The sequence below is a fragment of the Platichthys flesus genome, chromosome 3 (genome assembly GCF_949316205.1).
Source record: "Platichthys flesus chromosome 3, fPlaFle2.1, whole genome shotgun sequence".
Lineage (NCBI taxonomy): Eukaryota > Metazoa > Chordata > Actinopteri > Pleuronectiformes > Pleuronectidae > Platichthys > Platichthys flesus.
In genome coordinates, this window is record NC_084947.1 from 26,139,047 (window position 1) to 26,165,536 (window position 26,490).

At 39.8% G+C, this 26,490-nt stretch overlaps 1 protein-coding gene across 1 annotated transcript in view; it reads right to left on the minus strand.

Moving 5' to 3' along the window:
* The window catches only part of cacna1ba (calcium channel, voltage-dependent, N type, alpha 1B subunit, a), a 138,720-nt gene that overhangs the window by 33,456 nt on the left and 78,774 nt on the right, over nucleotides 1–26,490 (minus strand). The window contains exons 11-30 of the mRNA XM_062384871.1: nucleotides 25,286–25,503; nucleotides 24,731–24,843; nucleotides 24,431–24,543; nucleotides 24,201–24,332; nucleotides 23,203–23,275; nucleotides 22,996–23,113; nucleotides 22,810–22,877; nucleotides 21,572–21,678; nucleotides 17,961–17,996; nucleotides 16,240–17,007; nucleotides 14,634–14,821; nucleotides 14,284–14,404; nucleotides 13,514–13,643; nucleotides 12,935–12,994; nucleotides 12,249–12,355; nucleotides 11,749–11,760; nucleotides 8,674–8,697; nucleotides 2,622–2,718; nucleotides 837–997; nucleotides 552–689 (exon numbers count right to left, since the gene is read on the minus strand). Of these exons, the coding sequence (XP_062240855.1) occupies nucleotides 552–689; nucleotides 837–997; nucleotides 2,622–2,718; nucleotides 8,674–8,697; nucleotides 11,749–11,760; nucleotides 12,249–12,355; nucleotides 12,935–12,994; nucleotides 13,514–13,643; nucleotides 14,284–14,404; nucleotides 14,634–14,821; nucleotides 16,240–17,007; nucleotides 17,961–17,996; nucleotides 21,572–21,678; nucleotides 22,810–22,877; nucleotides 22,996–23,113; nucleotides 23,203–23,275; nucleotides 24,201–24,332; nucleotides 24,431–24,543; nucleotides 24,731–24,843; nucleotides 25,286–25,503 (2,784 nt within the window). The remainder of the gene's footprint in view (nucleotides 1–551; nucleotides 690–836; nucleotides 998–2,621; nucleotides 2,719–8,673; nucleotides 8,698–11,748; nucleotides 11,761–12,248; nucleotides 12,356–12,934; nucleotides 12,995–13,513; nucleotides 13,644–14,283; nucleotides 14,405–14,633; nucleotides 14,822–16,239; nucleotides 17,008–17,960; nucleotides 17,997–21,571; nucleotides 21,679–22,809; nucleotides 22,878–22,995; nucleotides 23,114–23,202; nucleotides 23,276–24,200; nucleotides 24,333–24,430; nucleotides 24,544–24,730; nucleotides 24,844–25,285; nucleotides 25,504–26,490) is intronic.

The window sequence follows — 26,490 nt, forward strand, 5'->3', positions numbered from 1 at the left end:
ATTAGGGGCACAATTGAAAGGTCAGTAGTTGAGCTTCATAATTTGAGTTGAATTAGTGATCAGTCGGTAAACTTGGAGCGTTTTCTTGTTGGATTGGTTTCCTTTTCATAGAGACTAATCATATTGAACCAGGGGCTGAGATATTCAAGATACTCGTATGTTCAAAATTTCAAACACATTTTTTTTAATTTACACACACATATCTGGAAGAGCTGGACATATCGAGGATCTCCACTAGAGGTCGAGATAAAGATTTGTAGGATTTGAGCTTATGTACATCATTACATTTTAGGCTTTGAGAATTCATTTTATACTTTTTATAATTCCACTCAGTGTAGTATGTTAACATTTTAGATTTTGCCATTGTTAAGTAACATTTCTCCTCTTCTAAATTTAAAGGAACTTTTTGTAATGGTCCTTTCCTATAGGTGCATTACCTTGTTACATTTACGAATCCTGTTTTTCAGGTGTACAATCTATCACAAATGGGTTATGTTTCAACAATGACAGCATTACACATATCTTTAAATCAAAGAGGGAGCTGCACTTACGTTGGCCAGCCCTCCCCAGTAGACACAGTGAACAGGGTCAGGAAGGCCCACAGCACATTGTCATAGTGGAACTCATACTTTTTCCACTCTCTGGGCATGGCAGCTACCTCGTCATTATCATATTCCAAGAACTGACCTCTGGAAGACATAAAGGCATGAATAAAGCTGAGTGGGGAGCGACAGGTACAGTAGTCTGGTCTGGTTATTACCTCACCAATGTTTGGAGGTTTACAGTTAAAAAGTAAATAAAATGAGAAATGAGGAATTTGGGGATTTGAGACCAACTTGCAGTCCTTCTCTAGCCCCTTGGACTCGTCTGTGCAGTAGAAGAATTTCCCTTTGAAGAGTTGAACTGCAATAACGGCAAAGATGAACATGAAGAGCATGTAGACGATGAGGATGTTCAGCACGTTCTTCAGAGAGTTGACCACACAGTCGAACACTGCCTGAGGATACACACAAACACACACTATTCATTTGGGGATCAATTGGAAAATTATTAGTCAGATGTCAGGATGCTCTTTTTTACCACAACTTTCTTTACTACATTGGAATCCGAGTCTGTCTTGTTTCCTGTCCCTATTCCCCCCTTAGCACCACCACTTGGCCTTATCCATTCATTTTTTGTGTGTCATTGCCCGATTGTGGTGTCCCATTTCCTGTGTGATGTAGGGGTAGTGGCTATCAAGCCCTTCCAATACCGCTTCACAACCTCCCTAAAAACCAAGTAGTAGAAGATAAGTTGAGTAACATACTACTGTGTCCTGTAAATGAAGTTTGAAAAAAACGTCCCTGCTCCTGTTATAATGTTTTCAGTTCGGGGCGAAGTTTCTATGATCATAAGTAGCGTAACATTGAAATAACCGATGTAAACACACTGTGTATTGATCAATAGATCAATCTTTCCCATCTGTCCTGCAGTTGTCAGATGTTTCCCTATTAAAATGTTGATAATGGTTGTTAATATAATAACATGATATTGTTGTCACTATAATAATGTTGGTTGGCCGCTGATGACTTAACAAGTAGTGTCCCTATCCATAGGGGAAGGTATTCCTCTTGGCTATGCCTTGTGGCTCCCTTTGAGGGGACACTCAGTGAAGGGCCCATCAGGGGTGAGACCAAGGGAGAGAAAATGGGCCTTAATCTCTAATTTCCAGACATGGCCAGCCACTGTGAATATGGGGAAGATTGCTAGTAGGTTCAGACAGCATAGCAGAAGTATGTACTGTATATTAGTTAACAGGGCAAAAAGCAAACAACTAATACCGTTGCTATCATGATCACATTGCAAAAATTCAAACACAGGGATGACAGAAATAAAGGTGCGATGGGGCAGAGAGAAGGCCAGATATAGTCTCTTAACAGAAATACAGTGAGAGCTACTGACATTGTGTTCAACAAGGTCTGTCTAAGAAGAACAATTGATGTTGTATCTGCTGCACTCATTGAAAGGGATGCTCTAATGACTTGTTGTGATTTATAACAGATTTTCAACAAATAACATGTACAGAATTAAACCAGGAATACAAGTGTATATTTACCAAGTAGTGTGTGTAACAAAGCCTAATACATCACTGTCCTCTGAGTCAAAGTACACATCAACAAGCCACACTGTTGCACTGGTTGACCTATTCCTTCGTTACACACACACACACTCTGATTTATTTTGATTAAATCCCACAAGCACCTCATATACCCAGAAGAGTACAAAGGGCATAGTACGCTGCTGAAAATCATCCCCAAAAAATGAACAGTTAAACTGTATATTAGTGAGAATATTTGTGGCTCAGTAGGAATCAGTTGGACAGGGTAGGGAGAATGTTAGGTAGATATGTTTTAGTATTATCATTCTCTGGGTTGCCAGGGTCCTCTGGCCAATTTTGACTATCAGTGTGTTGGGGGGTTAAAGTTAGATTAGGGTTAGGGTCTAAGATTTAAAGGAAGCACAGTATTTTTATAATGAAAAAACTCTTATGACATTAAAATATCCGGCCCGAACCACCACAGAGCCCCATTAACCTGGTTAAATCAATCAAAATAAAGTGAATAACAGTCAAGGAGCAGAACCTTTAATTTCGGCAGACGTTTGATGGTCTTTAGCGGTCTGAGAACTCGCAGAACCCTCAGTGACTTGATGGTGCTGATGTCTTTCCCTTTGGTCCCCCTGAGGAAACAACACACATGATTACGATCAAACAACCTGCAGGAATCTGCGGCCTGTTTCAGGAAGTGGGCTCGATGAACTCTGAGCTAAAACCCTGAGATCATGGAAACTAAGTTGACTTACGCTGAGTCACTTACAATGGTATCTTAAACTGTGAAGCTGACCTGCTCACTGCCAGATTTTCTCACCCTAGTGTTTGAGAATATCCATCTGCACAAGTTTTACATCAGGAAAAGATTAAAATGCTGACTGGCTATTAGGTTATTACCCAAAACCCTGACTTTACTAAGACTTCCTTTTTTATGATCAGTCATCAGTTATCAATATTACGTTGTGTCTTTGTCAAGTTGCATCCGAAAACATGTCAACATGTTAATAACTTATTGATTCCTGCGGCTGGTGGTTTCAAAGATAAATGTGCATTTTTGCCACAAGTTAATATTTATGGCTGTACTGGATTATAACACATAATTAATTACCATGGTAAATCACAGTATCAGAGCTCCACTGATGATTGCTTGTTTTCCATTCTTCATGACCAAGCATTAATTAGAGTGAAAATAATCAGGGTTGGTTGAACTAGGTCAGATGAACTGTTCTGAAACTGAAAGCTCAGGGTTTCCCATCTCAGGGTTTATCTACTCAGAATTTAGGGTTCGGCTCAGAGTTAGGCTCAGATAAACCTGCTTTCTCAAACAGACCCAGATAAGAGAAACAGCAGAAGAAACAGCAGAAGTAACAGACATCAGTAGAACATGATAGATGTAATAAATTGAGTGACAGTTTGAAATGTTGCAGGGTATGAATTATGTGTGTTTAGATCAGCTGTGTTAATGAGGCACACTACAACAGGCTTTCTGAATATCAACAACAACACATCGATGGGAATAATTTGAAGTCCCATTGGAAACATAGTTATGTTAGGTATCCTGGTTCATGTACAATGCCTCTAATTCGCAGGACATCAACTCCAGTGTTAGCTTATGTCCAAGGGCCTTGTTATGGACAAACAGGGTGTTTTCTCACACAACAGCCTCTGAGGCACCAGTCAAATGAAGACTACACAGGATAGAGTGGGAGTGGGAGGAGGCAAATATTTCATACCAAGGCAACCTTGTGACTGGCTTCCAAGGTTGTCCTGTCATTATCATCACCTTGGTGGTAGCAGCCATTCAATATTATACATGGCATAATACTTTATACATACAATAAAGTACATAGCACTACTTCAAAGTACCAAGACAGACTAATACATTGAGGAAAATGTAGAAAATGTGTGCATGAGTATGGCATTTCTTTGACACAATGGTAGAAATCATTAATCCTTAAAGTAACAGTTTAACCTTTGGGCAATGTACTTGTTTGCTTTCTTTCACAGAGTGAGATGAGGAGATTTACACCAGTGTCATGTCAAGAACAGATTTGGAGTCAGGATGAGAAAACATTTAAAAATGTGAACAGGGTTTTCTTTCCCAGTAAATGCAGTATAATGTCGAATAACCTAAATTGTTGATAAAATCTGAATGTTTGATGAGCTGGCTCTCCAAAGGTCTTGGATTTTCATCCAGCAGCATTCATGATGTACATTCCCTCTGATTCCAACACTTAGTTTTAGTTTAGTTGAGTGTCTTTGAAACTATTCATGGTTTGCATCTAGTGCCACGAGCCTGCATGGCCATGAAATGACAAATAGGTGCACAGCAACTCACAGAATGGTAAAGTAATAGACTTTTCATACCACTCTCAAAAAGGAAAAAGCCTGTTTCCAAAGAACTATTCTTTTCAGCCAATCTCACTTTAGAGTTATAATGCAGTGACATTTTAGAAATTTATCACCCCAATGAGTGGCCAGCAAACACATAATTACTAGAGTATTCACACAGTAGTATGTAGAATCATTGACTTTACCACTATTACAGTGTCTTCTAACACAATACATTTTCGAAAGGCAGAAGAGCTGATAGATGATTGCAAATGTATTGTACTAGTTATTCCTGAGCAGTAAACAGTTCACAACACAGGCAAACTCCCACAGGGACATACATTTAGCTGTGTGAAACATGAAATCCTGGTTTACATGAACAACTTTGTCTGAAAGTCGTGTTCCAAAATGCAGTCTAACAGCTATTTCCCTTGTCCTTTTCATAATAGAGGACTCTATCGTACTCCATTCAAATATGGGGGTAAGACCTAAGACTGCTGTGCATAAGGGATCTTATTTCCACAAGATGTGGGCAGCTCAGTCATGCAAATCTTTGTGAAATCTAAAACTAATTGGATAATGAAACTAAAGGCACAAATAGAATCATTTCATATGCTAATTTGAGATGTTTAAATTAACCTTAGTTGCAAAGTTTGATCCAAAGACAGTTGTGGAGTTGTTACATTCTTCAGTGTTAAATGACTAACAGATAAAGCCTTAGAGTGTCTATTTTGAACGTTAACTGTGAATTATTAAGAAATTCATATGTAGAAAAAAAAGTATTTAGGAGCTTCATTTATAGGCTACTTAGAACACAATCAGATTTCTATCCCGCTTTGCAACAGAGATGAGATTATTATTTATACGATCAGGTCTCCGTGAATATATATATTTAAGCTCAATAGGACTAAGGTCATCAACAAAGGCATTTGTAATCAGGTAAGCCCCTATCAATACAATGCCCTCCTCCGTGCTTACTTACAATACTATGGAATAGATCGGCCTGCAACACTGCTGCCTTGCCAACTCATCAATGAAAGCCATCAACCACAAAGACGAGCCTTATGCTGGACTCCGGCTGAGTCAAGAGTCATTATGGAGAACAGTGACACAGCATATGTGACTCCACACAATGTCCTGACAAAAAGATGCAGCATCATTTTCTTGCCTTCTCTTGGTGAGTTTGATAATACCTTCAAATCCCCCATTGAAACTCCAACAAAGTATTCATGGGATTCATACAAGAATTGTTTATGGGACCCAAAATCAGTTAGGAGTTTTGAGTGGTAGGCTTCAAATCTCTTTGAAATCCTTGTAAAAACTGGTTTGTATTTATATAGAGCTTTTCTAGTCTTGATGACCACTCAAAGCGCATTGCATTTCAGTTTTGCCATTCACAAAAACACATGCATATAGTGCATCTATTAGCAGCACTTTTTGGTTCTATGAGGGGCAATTCAGTTGGGATCGAACTGCCCACCTTCTGGTTGGAGGATAACCGCTCAACCCTTCAGCCAAAGCCGCCATGAGCAGTCCCTAGTTTTAATTAAGGAAGTATGTTGGCAAATAGCTGTTCTAAATGCTCAGTGGCAGGGGTGTAATTTGGCTGCCATAGAACATGCCAAGATGTGATGAAGCACAGAGATGCAGACAAACTGCTGGATGATATATCGATTACTTTTTATTCATAATTGTTAAATTACTTATATAGAATATATATATGTATGATATATATATATATATATATATCATACATATATATATATATATATATGTATAGAATGGAAAAGAAGGCCTAAAAAGATAAGATCAAACCCTATCTATTTCTCATCAACACACACCTGGTCATCACTGTATAAAGTGCTTCATGGTTTTAGAAGTTGACTAAAGCACTTTTCATTGAATTTTCAAACTTGAACTCCTTCACTTGGGGCATGAACACAGTCACAACATCTGACAAACTTAAAGAAGCTGACTCAAACCGACTGCTTCACACTCAGCTATAGCCTCTAGTATGTAGTGGGAGTGGAACTGCTGATCCTGAATGGAGATAAAATGAGTAAAATGAACACTTTGAAGAACTCCTGGAAGACTCCTGAAATCCTTACCATGTCCCTGGTAATGGTCATTGAGATAGTTCAGATTCTTCTCAGCCGAAAGTTGCTGGATGTGAATGAGATTTTCCCCTTACCCTATCTAATGGTGTTGGACATTATCAGGCTGTCTTGCCAGAAATGTCTTTTAAATGATGCATCAAGTGAATTGTACTTTTTGTCGAAAGAAAGAGTGAAGGGTGTGCTCCAATCATTGAGATATTATACTGCTCAGCTTCCCTGGGAAAGGGAGCCGGAAGACACTGATCAATGCGTGAACCTCAGATCCAGAAGAGGAATTGCAGCTTTTGTTTTAACGATATCATTTTCTGAGCTCAGTTAGAGTTTTCAGTTTCCCCAAAAAAAGCTACGAGCTATCATGAATCACTCAAGGAATATTGAATCTGCTTTTCGCACCACTGCAAGTAGCTGTAGGTTGACGAACAGCATAGTTTCTGTCTTCCTCTGTGGCCTCATTGAGTCCCTGTACTCCAGTTCAGCTACATGCAACAACTTACATGCTCGGATACACATTAGTCTGGCATGTATTTACAGTGAAATAGGGCCAGAGTGTCTTCCGACCAGAAACCTCCATTAAGCGATCAAGATATGCTGATAGCTTTCAAAGAATACCCTCAACAACCAGGCACAGTGGAGAAACAGGAGAGAACAAGCACTTTGGACTTGTTACAGGGGCTAAAATGTGACAACTAGAGGGATGTGAAGGTCCAAATAATAATGAGGACATCTGGCTCAGCCAAAACTCTTCATCACTTTTCTGGAATGAGGACAGGGAGCTGTGCCCTGAAAACAAAATCCCTCTTCCAAGTATCTCCATACTGCTCCATTTTTTACTTCTACTCTACTCAAGAGTCTGTTTTTCTCTCTCTGGCTGACTTAATCCCAGAAAATAAGGGTTGCAATACTAAAGAATAACAGGTTCAGATATGTCAAGTATTTCTTAATACATTACTTGAGTGTGGGTGTTGATAAAGTTACAAGTTTCTCAGTCAACAGTTCTTGTTATATAGCTTTACTGTCATAAAGCAAAATAGTAAATACATGTGTGCTCAGCTTTCAAATTAAGCACATTTTAGAGACAGAGACAGCTGCAGATGACTTCAATACACAGCTAGTGGATTTTTACACAGAGCAAAGAGTGGGTCCTGATTCCAACCTCTTTCATTGTAAGTTAGTAGGAAAGGATCCTTTCGTGGTCAGTACGGAGAGAGAGAAACATTGAAAGATCTCACTCTATATTTGAAGAAAGTGTTTTTCCTTAATCATTATATTATATATTGCAAACAGGCAAAGGATTTCCTTCTATCCAAGTGTGACATCAGCACAAGTATTACTGATGGCTGGTCCCATAAACAAGCAATTGCAAACCCCCACAAATATTTGTGCATTGACTTTTATAACCTGTGGTCGGTTTTGGTATGATTGATCCTCAGTCATTAACCTGGCAGCAGCCTTACACTGATCAGCCACTACATTAAATCTGAAAGTAAGGTTCCACCGCCGCCTGTATAGATAATCCCATGCACAGTTGCGTGTGTACTATGAGGGCTGGAAGGCCTTACATGTTATTACTGAGGCACTACTGAAGTGAATGCAGACTATAAAGGCCCTACTGCTGAAGAGGGATGTTGTGAGCAAAGATAGATGACTAATAGTAAAGGAACCGTCTTAGACACACTGACCTCTCAATGACGTTTCATTCCAAGATGCAATATTGATCATTTGTTTGTACAGCAGTATTTAAAACCACACTTCTAACTGGGATTGAAACTTGATGTTATTATCATAATCAAAACAATTATCTAGTTCATTTAAAGAGCTCTCTTGAAGTAAGAATACAACAAAATATTGCCAAAAGGGCAATTTAGCTTTTTGGAATGAAATGTCTAAAACCATTGGTGGTTTTCTTCGGGTGAGGCAGGTTTCAGTTGAAAACCTTCAGACAGAGGTAACTGTTGTTTTAAAAATGCATTTCATTTACTGGTGTATGGGTTTAATATATTTTACATGAAGCTGATCTACATATCAGAAGAATGGCAGTAAGATGGATTGGATTTTGGGGAGAAGGGTTAAGGTAAGGTATGGGTAAAGAGTGAGGGATTGGGGAGGTGGTTGGTATGGCATAGGAGGGTTCCCCACCTGGTCACACCTTGTTGCGATCTACTTGGGGGAAAACAGTCGTAAAACAAGGTACAGCACATTTATGAATGCTTCATACATATAAACAAAATAGAGCTTATGTTTTCATCAGATGACAACACAATAGTTTTCATTAATGAAACCATGTAAAGTTGTATATATTTTGGTTGGTAGCAGACAACAGCGTGAGTAAATCCCAGCAAAGAATAGACTCCAATATGGGGTTCTACAATAGTATATTTGCCATATGAGGAGAAGACAGAGGGTGTGATTGGATGCTTTATGAGCCTGTTATTTTTGAAGTATCACAAATAACTGAAGTAAACACAAATCATAACTACCGGTAATTTAAACAGGCACTTGTTCTTTAATTGCTCTCTGCTACAACTTCTGAGTATCAACCAAAAAAATTGCAAATGCCACAAAAGGCCTTAATGGAGATCTTCTAAATAACAATACCATGAATACTAATAAAATAAATATATATATTATCCAAGAAATCAGGTCATCACCAGCATCTGAAGCTGACAATAAAAGACAATTTTGCACTTTGCAGCATCAAACATGAAATGTGCAAAACAGCTGATGACTGAGCTCAACACTTGAGAGGTTCCAGTAGGTGAGATGAAAAATAAACATGGTTTGGATGGAGATGTTCTTGCCGCAGGCAGTACATCAAATGGATGATAGACAGCTCCAGGGACCTGCACAGTGATTGAATGACAGGTGTCAATCAAACAAAACTTGTTGTGTGTAACTGATGATATGGACGGGACCCGGAGCAAAAAAGCTTTTGCAAATAATTTGTTTGACTTAAAGTTGCCCAGCTGATGATTATGGTATTTTAGACTTAGGAAAAGTTCAAGAATCGCAGCCAAAGCCCTCTATAATAAATAAATAAATTAGACATTATGAAATTGTTAAATCTAGAGTAAATACAGAGAAAATATTTTAAGATAACTAGATTTGCATTTCTAATAATTATGAAAGCTTGTTTATTGCGAGCAGCGCTATGCAGTAGAAGCCATATAATTTCCAGCTAGAAATTGTCGACTTTCCAACTGAAAAATTTCTGTGGGACACATTTCGTTGCAGCTGGTTAGCTACATTTAGCTCCCTGAGGCTTTCTCCTGACTTTGTAATGTTTCAAGATCACACAGTATCAAAACAAGAATATTGTAAAAGGGTCTCAAACAAGCACATTCATAATAACATAGAGGTAAAAGATAAGCATTCCTGTAAAGAAGTCAATGTAAATCCATTTTGTCCATGTATTAAGAAAAGCCTTCAGACATTTTTCTTACATCAAGATGTCAGACTGGTTAGCTTGTGTACTTGCTAGTTAAACCTTGCTCGATGAGCATGAATTGAAGTCTTTGGCAAAGTGTCTTTATCTTGGGTCGGGTTGGTTGAGGTTGCTGACTAGTGTAGTAACATCCAGGACCAGCTTCAGCACAGTTATATGTACTATACAATTCCATCTATACAATGGAATAAGCGTTTTTTGTACCTTTTTTTACCTCCAACCCCACAAACAAAAATAGTTATTTAATCCTACGCTAACTCATCACTGCGATAGGTTTCCATACAGGTTACCACAATAGTAAAGTGGTTTTCATAATGTCCAATTTATTTAATATTGAAAACTAGAACATGCAGAAATCTTGAAATTGTATTGATTTAAAATTATTCACAAATGCTGTTCATCACAGGTTTAGAACAAAACTATAAAAATAATGCTCTGGCTGTACCACAATGCAATTGGTGTATTGCTCCATCCGCAGAATGATGATGAGTCTTACAGATACAGGCTCATGTAGAATAAAGTGCATGTAAATGGATATGATGTGGTAATATGCTCTTGGGCATTCATTAAAAAAACGATAGCGAACATCATACATGTCATACAGTCTTTCTAATATGCATGCTAAGATCACAGGGAAGACTGATGTTCCCTGAGATGTACTCATGCCCTCCGACAGCAGCTTGGTTGTTACATTAGCAAGCCTCTGCTGAATTAATAATAGAGGGATGTGAAATTCATGGTATCATACCATTCCATGCAGAACTTTGTCGAGGCAATGTGCTTATGAAAATCCCTCCCATTGGAGGCTTGAGGAAGATAAGGATGATGAACTTGCAGGTGTGATGCCCCTCTATAACAGAGGAGGCTATGGAGGAAGGACCTTTAGCCAAGCACATGAGGATCAAGGCCTTGGAGGATGAACGACGAGATGGAAAGTGCCCAAGACAGACTGCAAATAACACCCATCCTCACAAGCAATTTCACTTCATATACCGCATGTCTTATAGTCTTTTCAAGGATGTATGCACCTTAATAGCTGATAGTACTGCATTTTGTCATTCTGAGCCAACTTTGAAGATGAGGTGCTTGTCCACTGACAGTGGCCATTAGATCAGAATTCGATGCAGTAGCCATGTGTATTGTTTTGAGAAAGAAATCAAATGGTTTCCCTCAGGGAACAGGGCACTGGCATATTGGTTTCTCAGTTCCAAATGATGCACAGTAATTATATTGAGAGCACAAAACAAACATCTTTCTGATTCAATTTCTTCTTAGATAAAATTTTCTCTTCAAATTTTAACTAATGTGTGAACAAAATCCATCCATCAATCTACACTGCATATCCTTTGAGAGTAGCAGGAGGGCTGTTGTCATGCACAATATTCAATTTGCAAATACAACTTTTCGTACTCATGAATGTCAATTGCCGTATCAGGCCCGAATATAATTCCATACAAATGATGGAAGAGGTTTAGTATGAATGGTCACACCCAACAGATTAACTCCTACACTCAATTACTGCGGAAATCGCTAAAAAGGGAATTGGGTTGATGTTTTCTTTAAATTGGATTGGATTTCCATTCATGTATACTAAACAAATAGTTGTCACTAGAAAATGCAGGAGACCTGAATAAATGTAAAGACATTTGACTGAATATGTGAGGAAATTACTTGTTATTGCAGTGTAAGCCGTGTATGTTTTATCTTGCACATACATATACAAACAATGACACAGTCAAGCAAGATGAGAGAGATAGAGGAGGCATTACCCCATGAAGCTCCTGCAAACGATCCCAGCACAGAAACAGGGAGAGGATCATGTCAATAAAACACACTGCACAAGACCCCAACACTCTCTCTCTCTCCAACAAACACACACACACACACACATATTATAGTCACCCAAACACATCATATAAATGGTTATATTTGACAATTCTAGCTTTGTAAACTCAAACAGAGCCCTCTAACAGACAATTACAGCGTAATAAGACTTTATGTTCAGCCATCCAACCTGGGAAGGGTCTAATATTATTGTATTAAGAACAGGTTTCTGGTAAGTAACATGTTAATGTTTAAATATATAGTCACTGTTCTCTTCAACATCGGCAGGTTTCAACCCCACACAGTCCAAATAATACATCAGTTCTCATTGCAGGTTTGTATATACTGTACATTACAGATTAGAGCTGTATGAACCAAATCAGAGTGATTCCTAACTTAGAGAGATGTTTTTTAATGTCAGAAAGGAAGGAGGATTTGAACTTACGAATATGCAAAAGCCACCAGCGCCCCACTGACCACTATGAAGTCCAGAATGTTCCACAGGTCTCTGAAGTATGATCCAGGATGAAGCAGTAGGCCAAGGTCCACCATCTGAGCCAAATAAACCACTGTTATGTCTTTTATTTTTTATTTTATTCTCAGATGTATAATCTTAACCCTGACCCTCTCAGTCAGAGATTCCTCCTGGCTCTGCTTGTTGGTATAGAAACAGGAGCGTTGGATTATAAGTAGTAGATGAAGCCAGAGGAGATATGTTTTGAAAATAATTGGCCTCATTAATGTTACATCACAAATATGACAAAAGGTTATTTTCCTTCATGTTTCCATCTGCACCTCTAAAGGAATCAATAACTGCTGATGCCCTGCTGATGACCTCTAAGGTTTAACACAGCTGGGGGGTTTCTTTTTTGTTTTGTTTTTCAATTGAAGGCACTGATGAAGGTGCTGCAGGAGGCAATACTCAGCAGGTTAAATGCCAACCTGTCAAAAAAATGATAACATGGCCATTTTGTTTGAGTAATTATTGGATGGACAGCAAAAAATAATAACATTGTCCTCTCGGAATTCATCACTCAGATACTTTTAGTTCATATACAGTTCTACACTGGAAGTGAACTGAAAGTAAAAGAAAAACTGACACGTTAAATTTTGTATTTGAATTCGGTTTACCTTGATCACCATTTCAAAAGTAAAAACACCAGTGAAGACGTAATCCAGATATTTAAGCACCTAGAAAAAACACATTAAATGTTACTTAATATATAAACGTGTATAATAATCCAGTGTGACATAATGAGTTTGAAAGAATTGAGCACCAGAATCAAGAATTTACTGGGGAAAGATGTTGATTTTTCTCTTTACGCAACAGGTACATTTTAACTAGAAGTGCTTGCATTTCCAACTTTCCCCAGGAACCTTTGCAGGAACTTGTTGTTTTTATTGAGTTTTCAGCTTAATGAGAAAAAAAGCAAGTTAAATAAATTAAGATCTCCCCTGATCTTCAGACCTTAGTGGAATTGCAGGATCTCAGTGGAATTGCAGGTGAGCAGCAGGAAGCTTTAAAATTCCTGGGACTACATGGAATTAAAGTTCCTGGGACAATTTGTCGAAACTCAACATAGCATGCCGGACTCCACAAAGACAGTTATTACAAAAAGAAACATTTCTTATCTCCGTGATGTTGGCATTGCTTTAAAGTGCATTACATACAGTTATGTTCATTTTTTACATGACCATTGTAATTCTTACGTTGTTGCGAGGGGCATTTGTCCAGACAGGGTCCTCTGCTGCCAAAGCGATACTGCTCATAGTAATGACCACTAGGATTGACATCTCAAAATAACGCAGGGTCACAATGTAGTGACACAACCGCCTCACCCTGAGAAAGGAAAGGCAGAGACAAATACAGAGGGAGAGGTACAAACGGTGAGCTTTAGAGACAGATAAATCAAAGATTTAATTATTGCATACTTATTTTCTAAAACACTCACATACTATAAGTCTAAGCTAAGGTTTAAGATAAAGCAACACTGTCACCAGGGAATCAGGGAAAATTGTTTAACAAAAACAAATATATAGGCTTATAATGACACCAAGTTGACCACAACCATACTTTTTCACCAAAATACAAATTTAAAATGCAGTTCACAATTGTAGCTGCCAATTTAACTTGAGGAACTACAATAACAATGCATAAAATCTGACCTTTTCAGTTTTCAGTCCAGATAATGAAACTGATACCTGGACTTTGGGTACCAATCTATTCTAAGTACCTAAAGCTCTATGTCTCAGTGTTTGGAGGAGACTGAGAGCATGCTTTTATATGGAAGGCAACATCAGGTTTGAATTACCCTGTTATATTTGTTTTGTATCTGCTGCATATCTTGACCAGGTCTCCCTTGAAAAATAGATTCTTAATCTCAATGGTACTTTCCTGATTAAATAATAGTTAAATAAAACAAAGCAAATAAAGGTCCTTCAAAAAGGTGAAAATGGGGTAAGAGGTTGTGGAGACTCACGGATTGGTCCGTCCAAACATGAACATGGAGCTGTAAGGCAGGATGGGTCTGGGTCCACTTATACCCAGATCCTCCAGGGTCTTCTCATTCATGGGCATTGTCTCAGAGTCAATACTGTTCACTTGGAAGACAGAGGGTTCAATTCCATCAATATACCTCAGAGATGACAGAGTGGCAATGAGAAGCAGCCCCCAACATCTATCACATCTATTGTCCAAGAATGAATATGGATCTCTTCCTCCACATCTTCTCAACACAGAACTTGTACTTCACTATGAGCAGACACCTTCAACATATTGGCTGAGAGGGGAGACATCTAAGTAATATTATGTTTGCAACTTGATACTGACTTTGTATGAGGGTGGTCTCTCCAGGTGGACAGGTAACCTTCACAGGAGGAATGTGGCTGGACGTTTGGTCCGTTCTTCTCACATTCCGCTGGTTGTCAGAGTCCTCTGGTCGGTCAGGAGGCCAGTCGCCCCCTCCAGAGGGGGGCTGGGGTGAGAGGGCTAGGGACTCCCCCTCTGAGTCCCCAAACCTATCCCATAAACAGAGATCACATCTTGTGAGCGACCACCACAGTTAAGGGGGACTGGGGATAGGCCATGTCACCTAATGATACTTGTTAACATAAAGCCCCCGCCTTCTTTATTATATTAGAATATAAAAAATAGAATGCCATAATGCTTTTTATGAGAGTAGATTTTCTCAAACTAATGTTATTCTGAACTATCCACGAGTCCTTCTCTTCATTGTGGTCAAATATTCATTATGTTCCTTTATTGGAACACAACTTTAAATTTACTTTAAAGTTGAAATTATTCACGAGAACAGGTTATATTATTCCAGGAACTACACATTCCTTCAGTCACATCCCAGGGGATAGCCTAAGAAACATTTAAGGCTTCTCTGAGGGGATTTATAATTTACTATGCTTCCAACAAAAAAGGCAACAGAGATCCTTAACCTTGAAAGAGGAGTGAAGACAGCTGAGAACAAAGATCTAAAATGTGAGAGGATAATCTGTGCAACCTTTCTCAGCTTAAGTATAAATATACCACACATTATTGTCCTTAACTAGAGATGTACATTTTGAATAGTTTTTCTCACTAATAGCTAATACTTGTTAACGGACCATAAACTGTTAACAGAAAACATGAAAAAAGCTGGAGACACATTCAAACAAAGTAAAACACGCCCACCATCATCTCATTTGCCATGTCACAATTTCATTCTGATCAAAGTCTTTTTTTACACTTCTCATAATAACTCTCAAATTGTGTTTTGCACTACTGCTTCACTACAGAGCGGTGTGCTCCACTGTCACGCTCTCTCTCACTCACGTCTGGCACAGTCGTACTAGCCATCGGCAGTACCAGAAAAATCACTGCATCGGTGGCCCTGTTGTCATAAAGTATCACCAACACTTGGTAGGTATGCAGACCTCAACATAGCATCTGCTGTCCATTGTTACTCTGGTGCATATGAGTGGGTATTGTGCATGTTTTAGTGGGTAATCACAAAATGTTTTCATGCTGTGGGGTTAAACTTGTGTGCATTCTCTTTTTGTCCTGATCATTCTACAGCTGAACTTTACTCTTGTAAAATTGTGCTTGGGTCTTATTTTCTCAGGCTATAATACTCTCATTAAGGCGTAGAATGAACAATCGACACATTTTCAAAGTTACAGAGTTACTTTCTCTTAGACTGCAGCGCTGTCTTTATATACTGAGAAGAAGTGCATAGAATGGAGGTACTCATTTTAGGGGCAGTTTAGGGATATGTACTGCTTTACCAGTATGCCTACAGTACTTGACACAGTTATCTCTCTCCACCCAACGCTTTGGTGTACAAGCTTCCTATGGTTGCCTATCTTTGCACCTCTATGTCCCCAAATGCTCAGTCTCATCCAATGCTGACCTTAACAATTGGTTGGGATTTTCCGATCATTTTTACCTGTGACCATGGGTCTTCTCTTTGTCATTGCAATCTTCTCCCTCAGCTGTGGATTGGCCCCTAGAACCATGAGTCCGATGTCTCCTCTTCTCTCCATTAGCAGCAGTCTCTTCTCTGGAATTCCTATCCTTATCCCTGTTTGAAGAACGCCCTTCTTTGTGCCGGGCTCTTCTTTCTGCCCTCCCACCACTGCTCACTGTCCCATTGCCCCCTTGGGCCTGCCGATGTGAATGATGATGGCGATGCTCTCTCTCACTTGTGACTCCTCCGCCTCCGCTGTCCTCCACCGAGCTCTGATGCTTTCTGCCCCCCTCTCGGCTGTGGAATCTCTCAGTCTTTCCCTCTTTGCCCCGGCTACCGTCGTTGTCTTTGGAGCGACTGTGATGGACGTGGTGCTTCCCACCAGTGTCACCATTATCATTTGTCTCCTCTTTCGTTCTGATCCGGTCCCTGTCTCTGTGTCGGTGATGACGGCGATTCTGGTGAGGCAAAGGGTCTGCAGTCTCAGCCTCATCTAGCACACAGGGCTTATGATGGTGGTGTTGGTGATCGCCCAGCAAAGGCACATCATGGGGCTCAACAAGCAGTGGCCGGTCATGGTGGGTCTTCATGTCTGGCCGGATGTTTAGTGCCGAGGACAGCCGGAGACGCTCCTCTGGCTCCAGCTCATTGTACAGGGCCTCACAGCCAGGCCGGTTCTGCCTCCTCAGCTGGTTGGTCCTCTGCTCCCACACCGACATTGTCTTAACCGACTTCTGCTGCTCCTTACTGGGGGAGGGACAGAGGAACCACACAAATAAGAACCACTGGAACATTGATATAACAATATATATCTCTAATTTAACTATTTTCACCACCCTCTATTTTTATGTCAGTGCCAGAGATAGGATATATGAATTCCCTATGGATACAATGACAGGCATGGTTTCCTGTGAGATGTGACACATTGAGCATGTACTTTATACTTCATGATTTTATGGTACATAAAACCAGCAGTATGTTTCACTTTAGATCTCCTCATAACGCACATAGTCCCTACATGCTGTGATGAGTTACAGTATGTGAAAGGTGCAATGGAGCTTTCAACACAGCCAACCACTGGAGTCATTTATCACAGTTCACTTTGGAGAGCACTCATCCATGGTTAGCCAAACATGGCCACATCACCATGCTTTGACATGCGACTGCTTTCTGTCCATGTGTGTGTTAAACCTAGTTGTGGAACGGCTGAATTCATGCATTTCTAATATTGTGTGAACTAAAAAAGTTTGCATGATTTTACAGTGGAGGGTTAGTGTAGTAGTGTATTTTTTATTGTGGCATTTCATCAAATATTTTAATCTGTCTTTGCAAAGATTTGCAGCAAATAACTTTATTTCATGTTCTCTTTTCTTGGTCCTACACATTCTTCACTCTCACGTTCTGCATAGTGCATGCAGCACACTGCACGACTCTCTTTAAGAACTTCCGCTAAGAAGTGGATGGACAGCATTTTACTGGAGCCACTGAATGAACAGAGCATGGTGTGCATGACAACAGTGCAGGGCAGGTCTGTTTCATTTATGTGGTCTTGCCGTCAAGGAAATGTGAATAATGAGAACATGATCATGTATGTATGTATCTGTTTACGCATGTTATCATCATCATCATCATTGTCATCATCATCATCATCATCATCATCCTCATCATCCACCACCTTGCTAGCAGGCGGGTGTTTTTACCTCAGGAAGTGATGGACTGGGGTGCAGACATAACTCCTACAAACACATAAAGGGAGCGACATTGAAACAAACAGAGGGAGAGAAGGAACTGTGAAAGGGACAGAAACAAGTTACAGACATGGGCACAGATGGAGCGAACTAAGCTTCAGAAAACTGACAAGGGGGAAAACATGAACAGTCAAGATGCAAAATTATGGGGAGCAGGGGAATAAAATGGACAAGAGATAAAAATAGTGAAATGTCTTTTGCTGCAAGGGTGTTAAAGAGCTGTGTAGTGTTTGGTGGACTTGGAGTTCTCTTTCACAGAATCTGTTCAGTGTCTTCACTTCAGGGTATGCCTCCTCACATATAACGAGCCACTGCTACAAATGGACCACATACATCTCCCTGACATGCTCAAAATAGTATAAAATACTGTTTTTTTGCCAATTAAAATCCTAAATTATCTCTTTCAGCGTGATGTGATCCCTGATAGAATCAGTAATGTCCTAAAAAAGTTGGTCAGTGAGTTTTACTTAGTCTGTTGGAGAGAGTGATCACGGTCAGGGGAACACACATTTGGTGCAGCAGGGCGGCATGAGTGGGATTGCGTCTAAGTACTCTGCTATGTGTGTGTGTTGGCTTGGGAGGTTATGAGAGAATTCAGTGCAACAGTGTGGTGTGTTTGAATTGTAGGCAATATGACAAAAATATAATTATACCACTTTCTTTCCATAAGTACTGCTATCCGCCTTCAAAAGCCTCAACATGATGAAAAATTGTAGTTAATCTACTGCTGTCTCAAATTAACTGAGCAGTCACATTCTTCATCAGTGAAACACAAGCCTTTACAATGCAGTAAGAATATATTATATTTTACAACCAGCCTGGGAAATCACATCACATACAGTATAAACAATGATCTTGATATCTACAGAAGAAGTGCAATTGAAAAAAAGAAAGAAAATCATTCTCAGACAGAAGAGGATCATCACTGACACAGACACTCGTGATCACAAGAAAATAAGTATGTAAATACTGACACACACACACACACACACACACACACACACACACACCAGAAGAAGGTGGGGTATTAGCAGCAGCAGAGAGAAGGGGTGAGCAAAGAAGGGTAATGGGAAGATTTAAAAGTTGAATCAGAGAGGTAGTAACTCACAGTGAGTTAACGCTGCAGATGGATGAGCTGCTAGAATGCGCGTTACCTCGAGTGCGAGTTAGAAAACTGCACATGCACAAAACAAAAGGGGGAAACATCATATCGGATGACGTCAGGGAAAAGGCCAGAGACCATTCAACATTTCTCTCCTACTCTTTGTCCTTTAGCCTCTCATCTCATTTCAATGTTATCAGCAGTCAGAGCCCATTAACAGGACTGAGTCTGAACCAGAAAGGAAATGTCACACAACTTGGCCGTCAGGGACAGTGACAGCAAGATAAATCAGATGTCAGTACAGACTAAGAAAATAAGCCCACTTCTGGGATAGTAGGGTTCAACTGATATCTATAAACAAGCAACATTTTACTATGACTGGTAATGCAAGAGGCACATTAATAGATATGATTTTATGGATATTTGCAAGAAGAGTAGAGTTATGGATACAAGAATAATGTCATGTTCAGAGTTGAAAATATTGAGAATGGTGCCAGCAGCTAGTGTGTGTGCTGACACATTATTACTGTATAACAATGTATGTGGACCAGTACTTCCACTGACAGTAAGACCGACCTGCAGTAAGTATGCGCAGGATGTAAAGCTGCATTTTCTGTTTCTGTTTTCTGGCTGTAAGTTGTCTTATTTGGTGAAAACCTCCTCACGTTCCAACAGCCGTCAATAAATAAAGTGGTCCGACAAGAAAAGAAAAGAATGCAGATCTGTGGGCCTCACAGGACTGTGAAATACACGACCAATCATGTCATTTGGACTGAATTAAATATATTGGCTGGCGTACCTGTCTCTAACTGACCTGCACCCTACCTGTGCTCTCACTGCGCAGGACCATAGTCCTCACAAGCCAGAGAGGTATAGAATATATTTCTATAGCTGTTCCACTATATCCACCAGCTTATCTCTATCGCGTGTCTCTAAGTTTGAGCTTTTTCTCTTACAACAGATTGTCTGAAGTCGATCTGTAAGCTAAACCCACTTATCCCCTGAACAGCTCACCCAGTCGATTAAAGATGTGACAATACAGCTTTGGCCTGTGAGAGGAAGACAGTGTACCCAGTGGAAATCAATGCAGGTAAGTTCCAAAGCTTCAAACCCACAACCTGCCTGATATAAGGACACCGTGATAAACACTGCTGCTGTATGCTGCTGTATGCTAAAAAACAAAGCTATAAGGTGTTTAAAAGCTCCATAAGTCAACTGGTGAATACGTTGCACATTTTATCTATTGTTTTTATTGATTATTTGAAAATGCAAATACCTGATTAAAATAACTTAAGGTCAATGCTGTTTATGTTTATTGTTGGACCAAATTTCTCTCATTCACACTTCAAACTCTCGAACTCTGAATTATTTTAAAGTCACAGTGCAGTATGATGAGTATGACTGAGACAGCACTTCAAGATTAAAGATGTACTGTTTCCAAACCTTCTCCATTACAAAAGTTAGCATTGCTGCTATGTGCTGCAAAAAAGCTGTGCAAGTCTCTCTGATGTTCAACTCCACCAATGACATTATTTATATCCATTATGTTTCGTTTGGTATGTTCAGAAATGAGCTTTGACAGAAAACGCAGTTGAATAACAAAGAATACTGAACAGACTATGTTGCAATATTTCTAAAGATACAGAACAGTATCTTTTAGAAGAACAGCAAGAGAGACTACAACGATTCACTGTATCTGCTCTAAACATTTCATGTGGATTGCTGTAAACAAAAATAGTGAATCAAGGAAAAACAAGACTAACAAGAACTAAAACAATACAGTGACTAAATCAGTAATATCACTAAACGGAAACTGTTAAGTGATATACAGTAAGTTTCTAATTGGCCTTGTGTTGATTATGAAATATTCTATCTATCATACATGCTGTATGTTTCTGCTAATATGTTACATATTAGCATTATAATGGGATATCATAGGTAAACTGGCTGTTTGAGAGAGAGATAAAATATAATATCACTTATGAGTAGTATTTTCTCCGCTGATATTGTGATAACTCTCAGGGACTCTGCAGAAATCTACTGCACAGGCCGTTTCGGGAGAGAGGAAGACAGAGATCTGCCTTTTGAAGAAAATGTGTGGGTGAGGAGATTAACATCAATCAGTCAATCAAATTATATTTGTATAGCATATATTCCCAAATTGAAATTTGTCTTATAGGGCTTAACGGGGTGCAACATCCCCTGTCCAACATGTGGTTGTCATCTTGGAAATGCAACACAAGAACCAAATCAAACAGAGACCATGTATGAGGAAAGACAATTCTGACACACTTAAAGGTTGATGCCTCCAGCTAAATGTTATATTCAAATTCATTTGATATCATATGTGCTGACATGTCGGTGACCTGGTCCTTAACATGGTTAGCGAATTAGCTTTAGTCTGTGGATATGAGATAAAATAAGAGGAAGCCCAGGCAAATATTGGAAGAGGTTGACTTACGCTGTGACGGAAATGTTAGCAGCTGACATAGGGCTGACCTCCTTTACCTCCTTGGCCTTCTGGAGTGCGAGTTTCTTACTGATGGCCTCCTCTTGCTCCTCTTCATCCTGGACAGAGTTGGCAAAAAAATACATATATACAATACTTAGCAAGGCCCCCCAACCCCCCTCATTTTTACAAGTTTACCTGCTCTTTTGTTTTGGAGAGCTGTTACACTGCTGATACTGAATGTGCATGGATGTTTGAGTTTCTTTGACAGCTGCAGATCAGCAATTGATATGATATTTAATGCAATTAGGGTGATGGTTACTCGCCAAGAGCTTCAGTCATTGTTGAGTTTTCAATATAAGACATAATATATAATATATCCTCTAAGCAGAACTACCTCTTTAGAAAAGACTGGACTTTATCCGCAGGTAACGCCTGTCGGTGAAATGCTCTGTAGACCAGTCCATCTCATTTCATTTAAGACCGTGTGGTCTAAGAAGCCCATAAAGGAGGCGGTCTTCCTGAGTCGGATAGACCAGATTCTCCAAAGGATGCGGCCCCTGAATTGAGAAACAGCTATTGCTTTGGAGTTTGTAATTGTTAGCATATATCGGCCAAAGTACAACTTAGTTTAGGCTTATTTAATTTATTCCACCATCTGAGATCGACACTGACAGCAAGGGACACAACACTGTGGCACCCTGAAAATACCAGAGCTTGGAACAGGACACTGATATCAAACGTCATATGGTGACCCACTATTTCAAAAAGATGGTCACGCTGAGGCTAACTGGTTGACATGCTAACTTAGGTAGATGCAATGAGGTAATAGAAACAGAAGGAAAACAAGAGTTAACATTGGTGTTGTTTTCCAACATTGGAAGTAAGTAAAGGTGTTAAGATTGATGCTGAACTCACAATGTTTCTGCTTCAATGGTAATTTGCTGTTACAAATAGCTTGTTTAAATCAGTGGCTGACATATTGAAAAAGGTTTGTCTTTAGTGTTGAGGTAAGAACAGTTCATTATGTTGAGGTACTGAGCATTGGATAGGTCAAAGCTGCCCACTCTTCCTAAGTGGACAATCCAGTGACAAGGTTCATTGTGCTTTATACAAAGGTGATAAAAGGCCTGGTGATTTAAGGACTATTATTGACGGCTGCTGTGGGTACGTCAGTGCTACTGCCCCATATGTTGACCATATAAAGCCATGATATAAAGTATATCTCAAGCTATTAGGAAATACAGTACCTTGGTGAGCTCCTGGGCATTTGCAAGATTATCAACAGCAATGGCCAAGAAGACGTTGAGAAGTGTGTCTGGTTATTTGTGGTTTCAGGAAAAGTTGAAATGACTTACAAACACATAATCTATATTCACAATTGTAGCTGTTCCTCAAATCAATGATATAGAATATGGGTCAATCAAGTAGGATACAGTTTCCGAAGAGAGTGAGAATAATGAAGTAAATGGAGGAGTACATTCCCCTATGAACGCCCCCCTGTGATTCGATCCCGTGGTACATGACTGCATTCCAATCTTCCCCAGTTAGAATCTGCAGGGGGGACACAAAGGCTGCTTTCTGAGTCTAGTTCAGTGGTAAACGCAGAGCAGGATAGAAAGCATGATGGAGTTTACATTTACCTGGAACACAGTGAGAATGGCTGCTGGGAATGTATCAAAGTTAGTTGTCGGTGTTTCGTCTTCAAAATTAAACCTGCAGAGGGAAAAATGAAGAGTCTTTGAATGTAATCAAGCTGCAAAGCCACATAGTCACATTCACTCCTCCACCTATAGAGGATGGAGCATCTTATTGTCCTCTCCATCAGACCACTGCACAATATTCCAGAGTAATATATGCCTATTACATTTGTTTCACCTTAGTCTGTGTGACCTTATGGCTGATCTCTGAGCATTTCTTCTTCTTAAATGGATAGGTTGTGCTAAAACTGACATTTTGTATCTCTGTGAGTCTACTGGGACCTAATTACGTAAATTCATGATGAGTGAAAGTGCGAGTCCACAACATTCCCTGAAATCTTTGATACAGTAATTAACTGGGGAGAAAATGTTGTTAAGAGCCAGAAACTACACTCAAAGCTCCAACCAGCTTGTTTAAAGCAGTCAAATACTTTTCCTGTTGAAGGAGAGAGAATCAGAGATGCCATAAGGTTTCCCTTGTCTCTTTCCTCTTGTGTTATGTTAGTCCCTGTAATGTCCTTGTATGTGTATGTGTGTTAGTTGGGCTTCACACTCTGGTCCCTTTCCCAACCAAACTACCACTCACCGGTTGCTGAGTCAGCGACCACAGCTGCAACCAGTACTTTGGCACCGGCTAAAGCAAGGACCCCATCAAATCGCTTTACAACCACAGTGGTTACAAATGCTACTCAGTATCTTTACTTTATTCCTTTACCTTGCTGTGCTAATGTGTATTTGTGTCCGTGCTCAAGATCATCGAGCCATCCCTGAAATATCGCCCCAGTCTGCCCTTTTGTTTGGATATTCTTTTGGTAACCCGTCCGCCTGTTGTGCTCTGCTTGCACAACTAAGGTTCAGCAAGCATGGGGCTGAGGCTCCCCAGCCAATCTTTGACAAACGTAGTCCACTACGAACAGCTACAGTATAATTAAATGACTCACTGGCCACCAAACAACTGCATCCCGAGCAGAGCGAAGACCACAATGAAGAGGAAGAGGAGGAACAACAGGCTGATGATGGACTTCATAGAGTTGAGCAGCGATACCACCAGGTTCCTTAAGGAGTTCCAGTACCTACACACACAAACACAAACACACACACATACGTACCACATGAGTATGTATATATGACAGAAACAGTTTTCCCGACACAGACATTAGTGATGACTCACTTGGTGACTTTGAAGATCCTGAGCAATCTCAGAGCTCGCAGGACACTGATCCCGAATGAGGCTCCAGGTTTAATGGCAGCCCATATCACCTCAAAAATACTGCCGATGATCACCTGTGAACACATTCTGATAAATGCTGCAGGCAAACTCAGTTTTCTTTTCCAAATATTTTAACTTTTTACAGCTATTCAAACGTTTGTCTTGTGAAGTGACGGCCCTTAAGTACCTGTATCAGGCTGAATATATTCACACTGTACAACTGTGTAATGATGTTACTCAAGACTAAATGAAACGACTCACCCCGAAATCAAAACAGTTGAATGAGGAGTGGAAGTAGTTCTGGGGTCCAAGTCCATACATTTTCATAGACATCTCTGCCAAAAACAGGCCCAGGAATACAAACTCTGCCAGATCTGTCCGGGGGGGGGAATAAAACTCACAGATCAATACACTGGTTAAAAAGGGCCCTCCTTCTGATTCCCACAGTTCAATAGAGCTGTGCATATATATATGCATGTTACTATCTTGATAAAGAGTATTATCATTACTGTGCAACACTCATTACTGTGCAACACGGTTTTTGTTGGCCTATGGAACAGTAGCAACAATCGACAGGAGTCAAACAGGCTCAGCGTTATAGTTGTAGTTAGACTTGTACTATGTAATCTTACCACCATAGGCTATTGTTACAAGATAGAGGTTTGGATAAAACCCCTAACTGTTTTGATGGGTTTGGTTTGTTAATTATGAACGAAACTTTTTAATTTGTCAGAAGTAGAGTGTCATTGCTTCTTTCAAATGTTTAACAGTGTCACTTGAAATTATCTGTATGGTAAAACATCTGTTGGTCCTCACATAGGGCATAGGTGAGCCAATCCGGTTGGTCGTAGTGCACGATGGCTACACACAACGTGTTGAGGCCAACCAGACACAACACAATCCAGTAGAAGCTCTGGGACTTGACCAGACGACGGATGGTGAAGCGAATCCTCTTCACTTTCCTCTTGAAGAAAGATGTGTTCTCGTTCTTGCTCTTCACGCTGGCCCGGGTAAACGGTGACCCTGGGGGGGCAGTTGGTACAAAACATAGAAAATGGCAATAAAGTTACCAAGTCTAAGACAGAGGTGGACTTACCACTGAACTCAAGACTGGGTTTGAGCAGATATACTTTCAACCTGGACATTGGTTGTGATAGCACAACAAGTTGCCTATATTTTATAGAGGTGTTCCATTGCAACAGTAAAATGATCTTAAGAGCCACCAGAGGAACAAACGTGACATATGTAACTTGTAAACTATTCAAAAACAATTTGTTGTGCTGTGATGTCACCAGATTAAAGCCCTTGACTCTTGGATCTCAGAACCATGGTCTTCACCTCTCACCTTCCTTCTCCTGCTTAGCCTGTACTGTATTAAAGTAAAGGCTTTAATGGGACAAGGCACAGATAGGAGGGAGAAAAATAGAATTTCATTACGAGCAAAGGAAGACTAGATGGCTAATTATTTCCTGGACTATTTTAATCTAGATATGTGACTCATGCTGTTTGACCTGAAGTCCTACACTAATCTCTCTATTTTAAAAGGATTCCATTGTGAATATTCATGATTTCCTTATCTGACAACTCCAAATATCAGCCACTTCTGGTTCACCACCCACACCCATATCAAAACATTGCCTTCAATCTGATCTAAACGACACACTTTCAAAGTGATACCATCGAGGTAGCAGAATCCGTCCAAAGATAGACGGATGGACAGCAAGAAACCTGCCAAAGCAAACAGCCTCTATTGTAGTGTGTCCAGGAGAGCGCCCCCAATCAGGGAAGAAACTGATGTAAGGAAGTTAGTCAGATTTTTTAAAGTTACTAGCACCAACAATATTATATGCATAATATATCTGTATAAATTGCTCCCCAGTAGTAATATCTGAAATTAAGAAAATAAAGTCCAGCCTTGTAGCATTGTTTTTACTCATCCTTAAAAGAATATCAGTCAGGAGCCTCTCCATTAGTGATTATTCACTAAATCCGCTAACCAGTTCCTACTATGGGTATTCAGA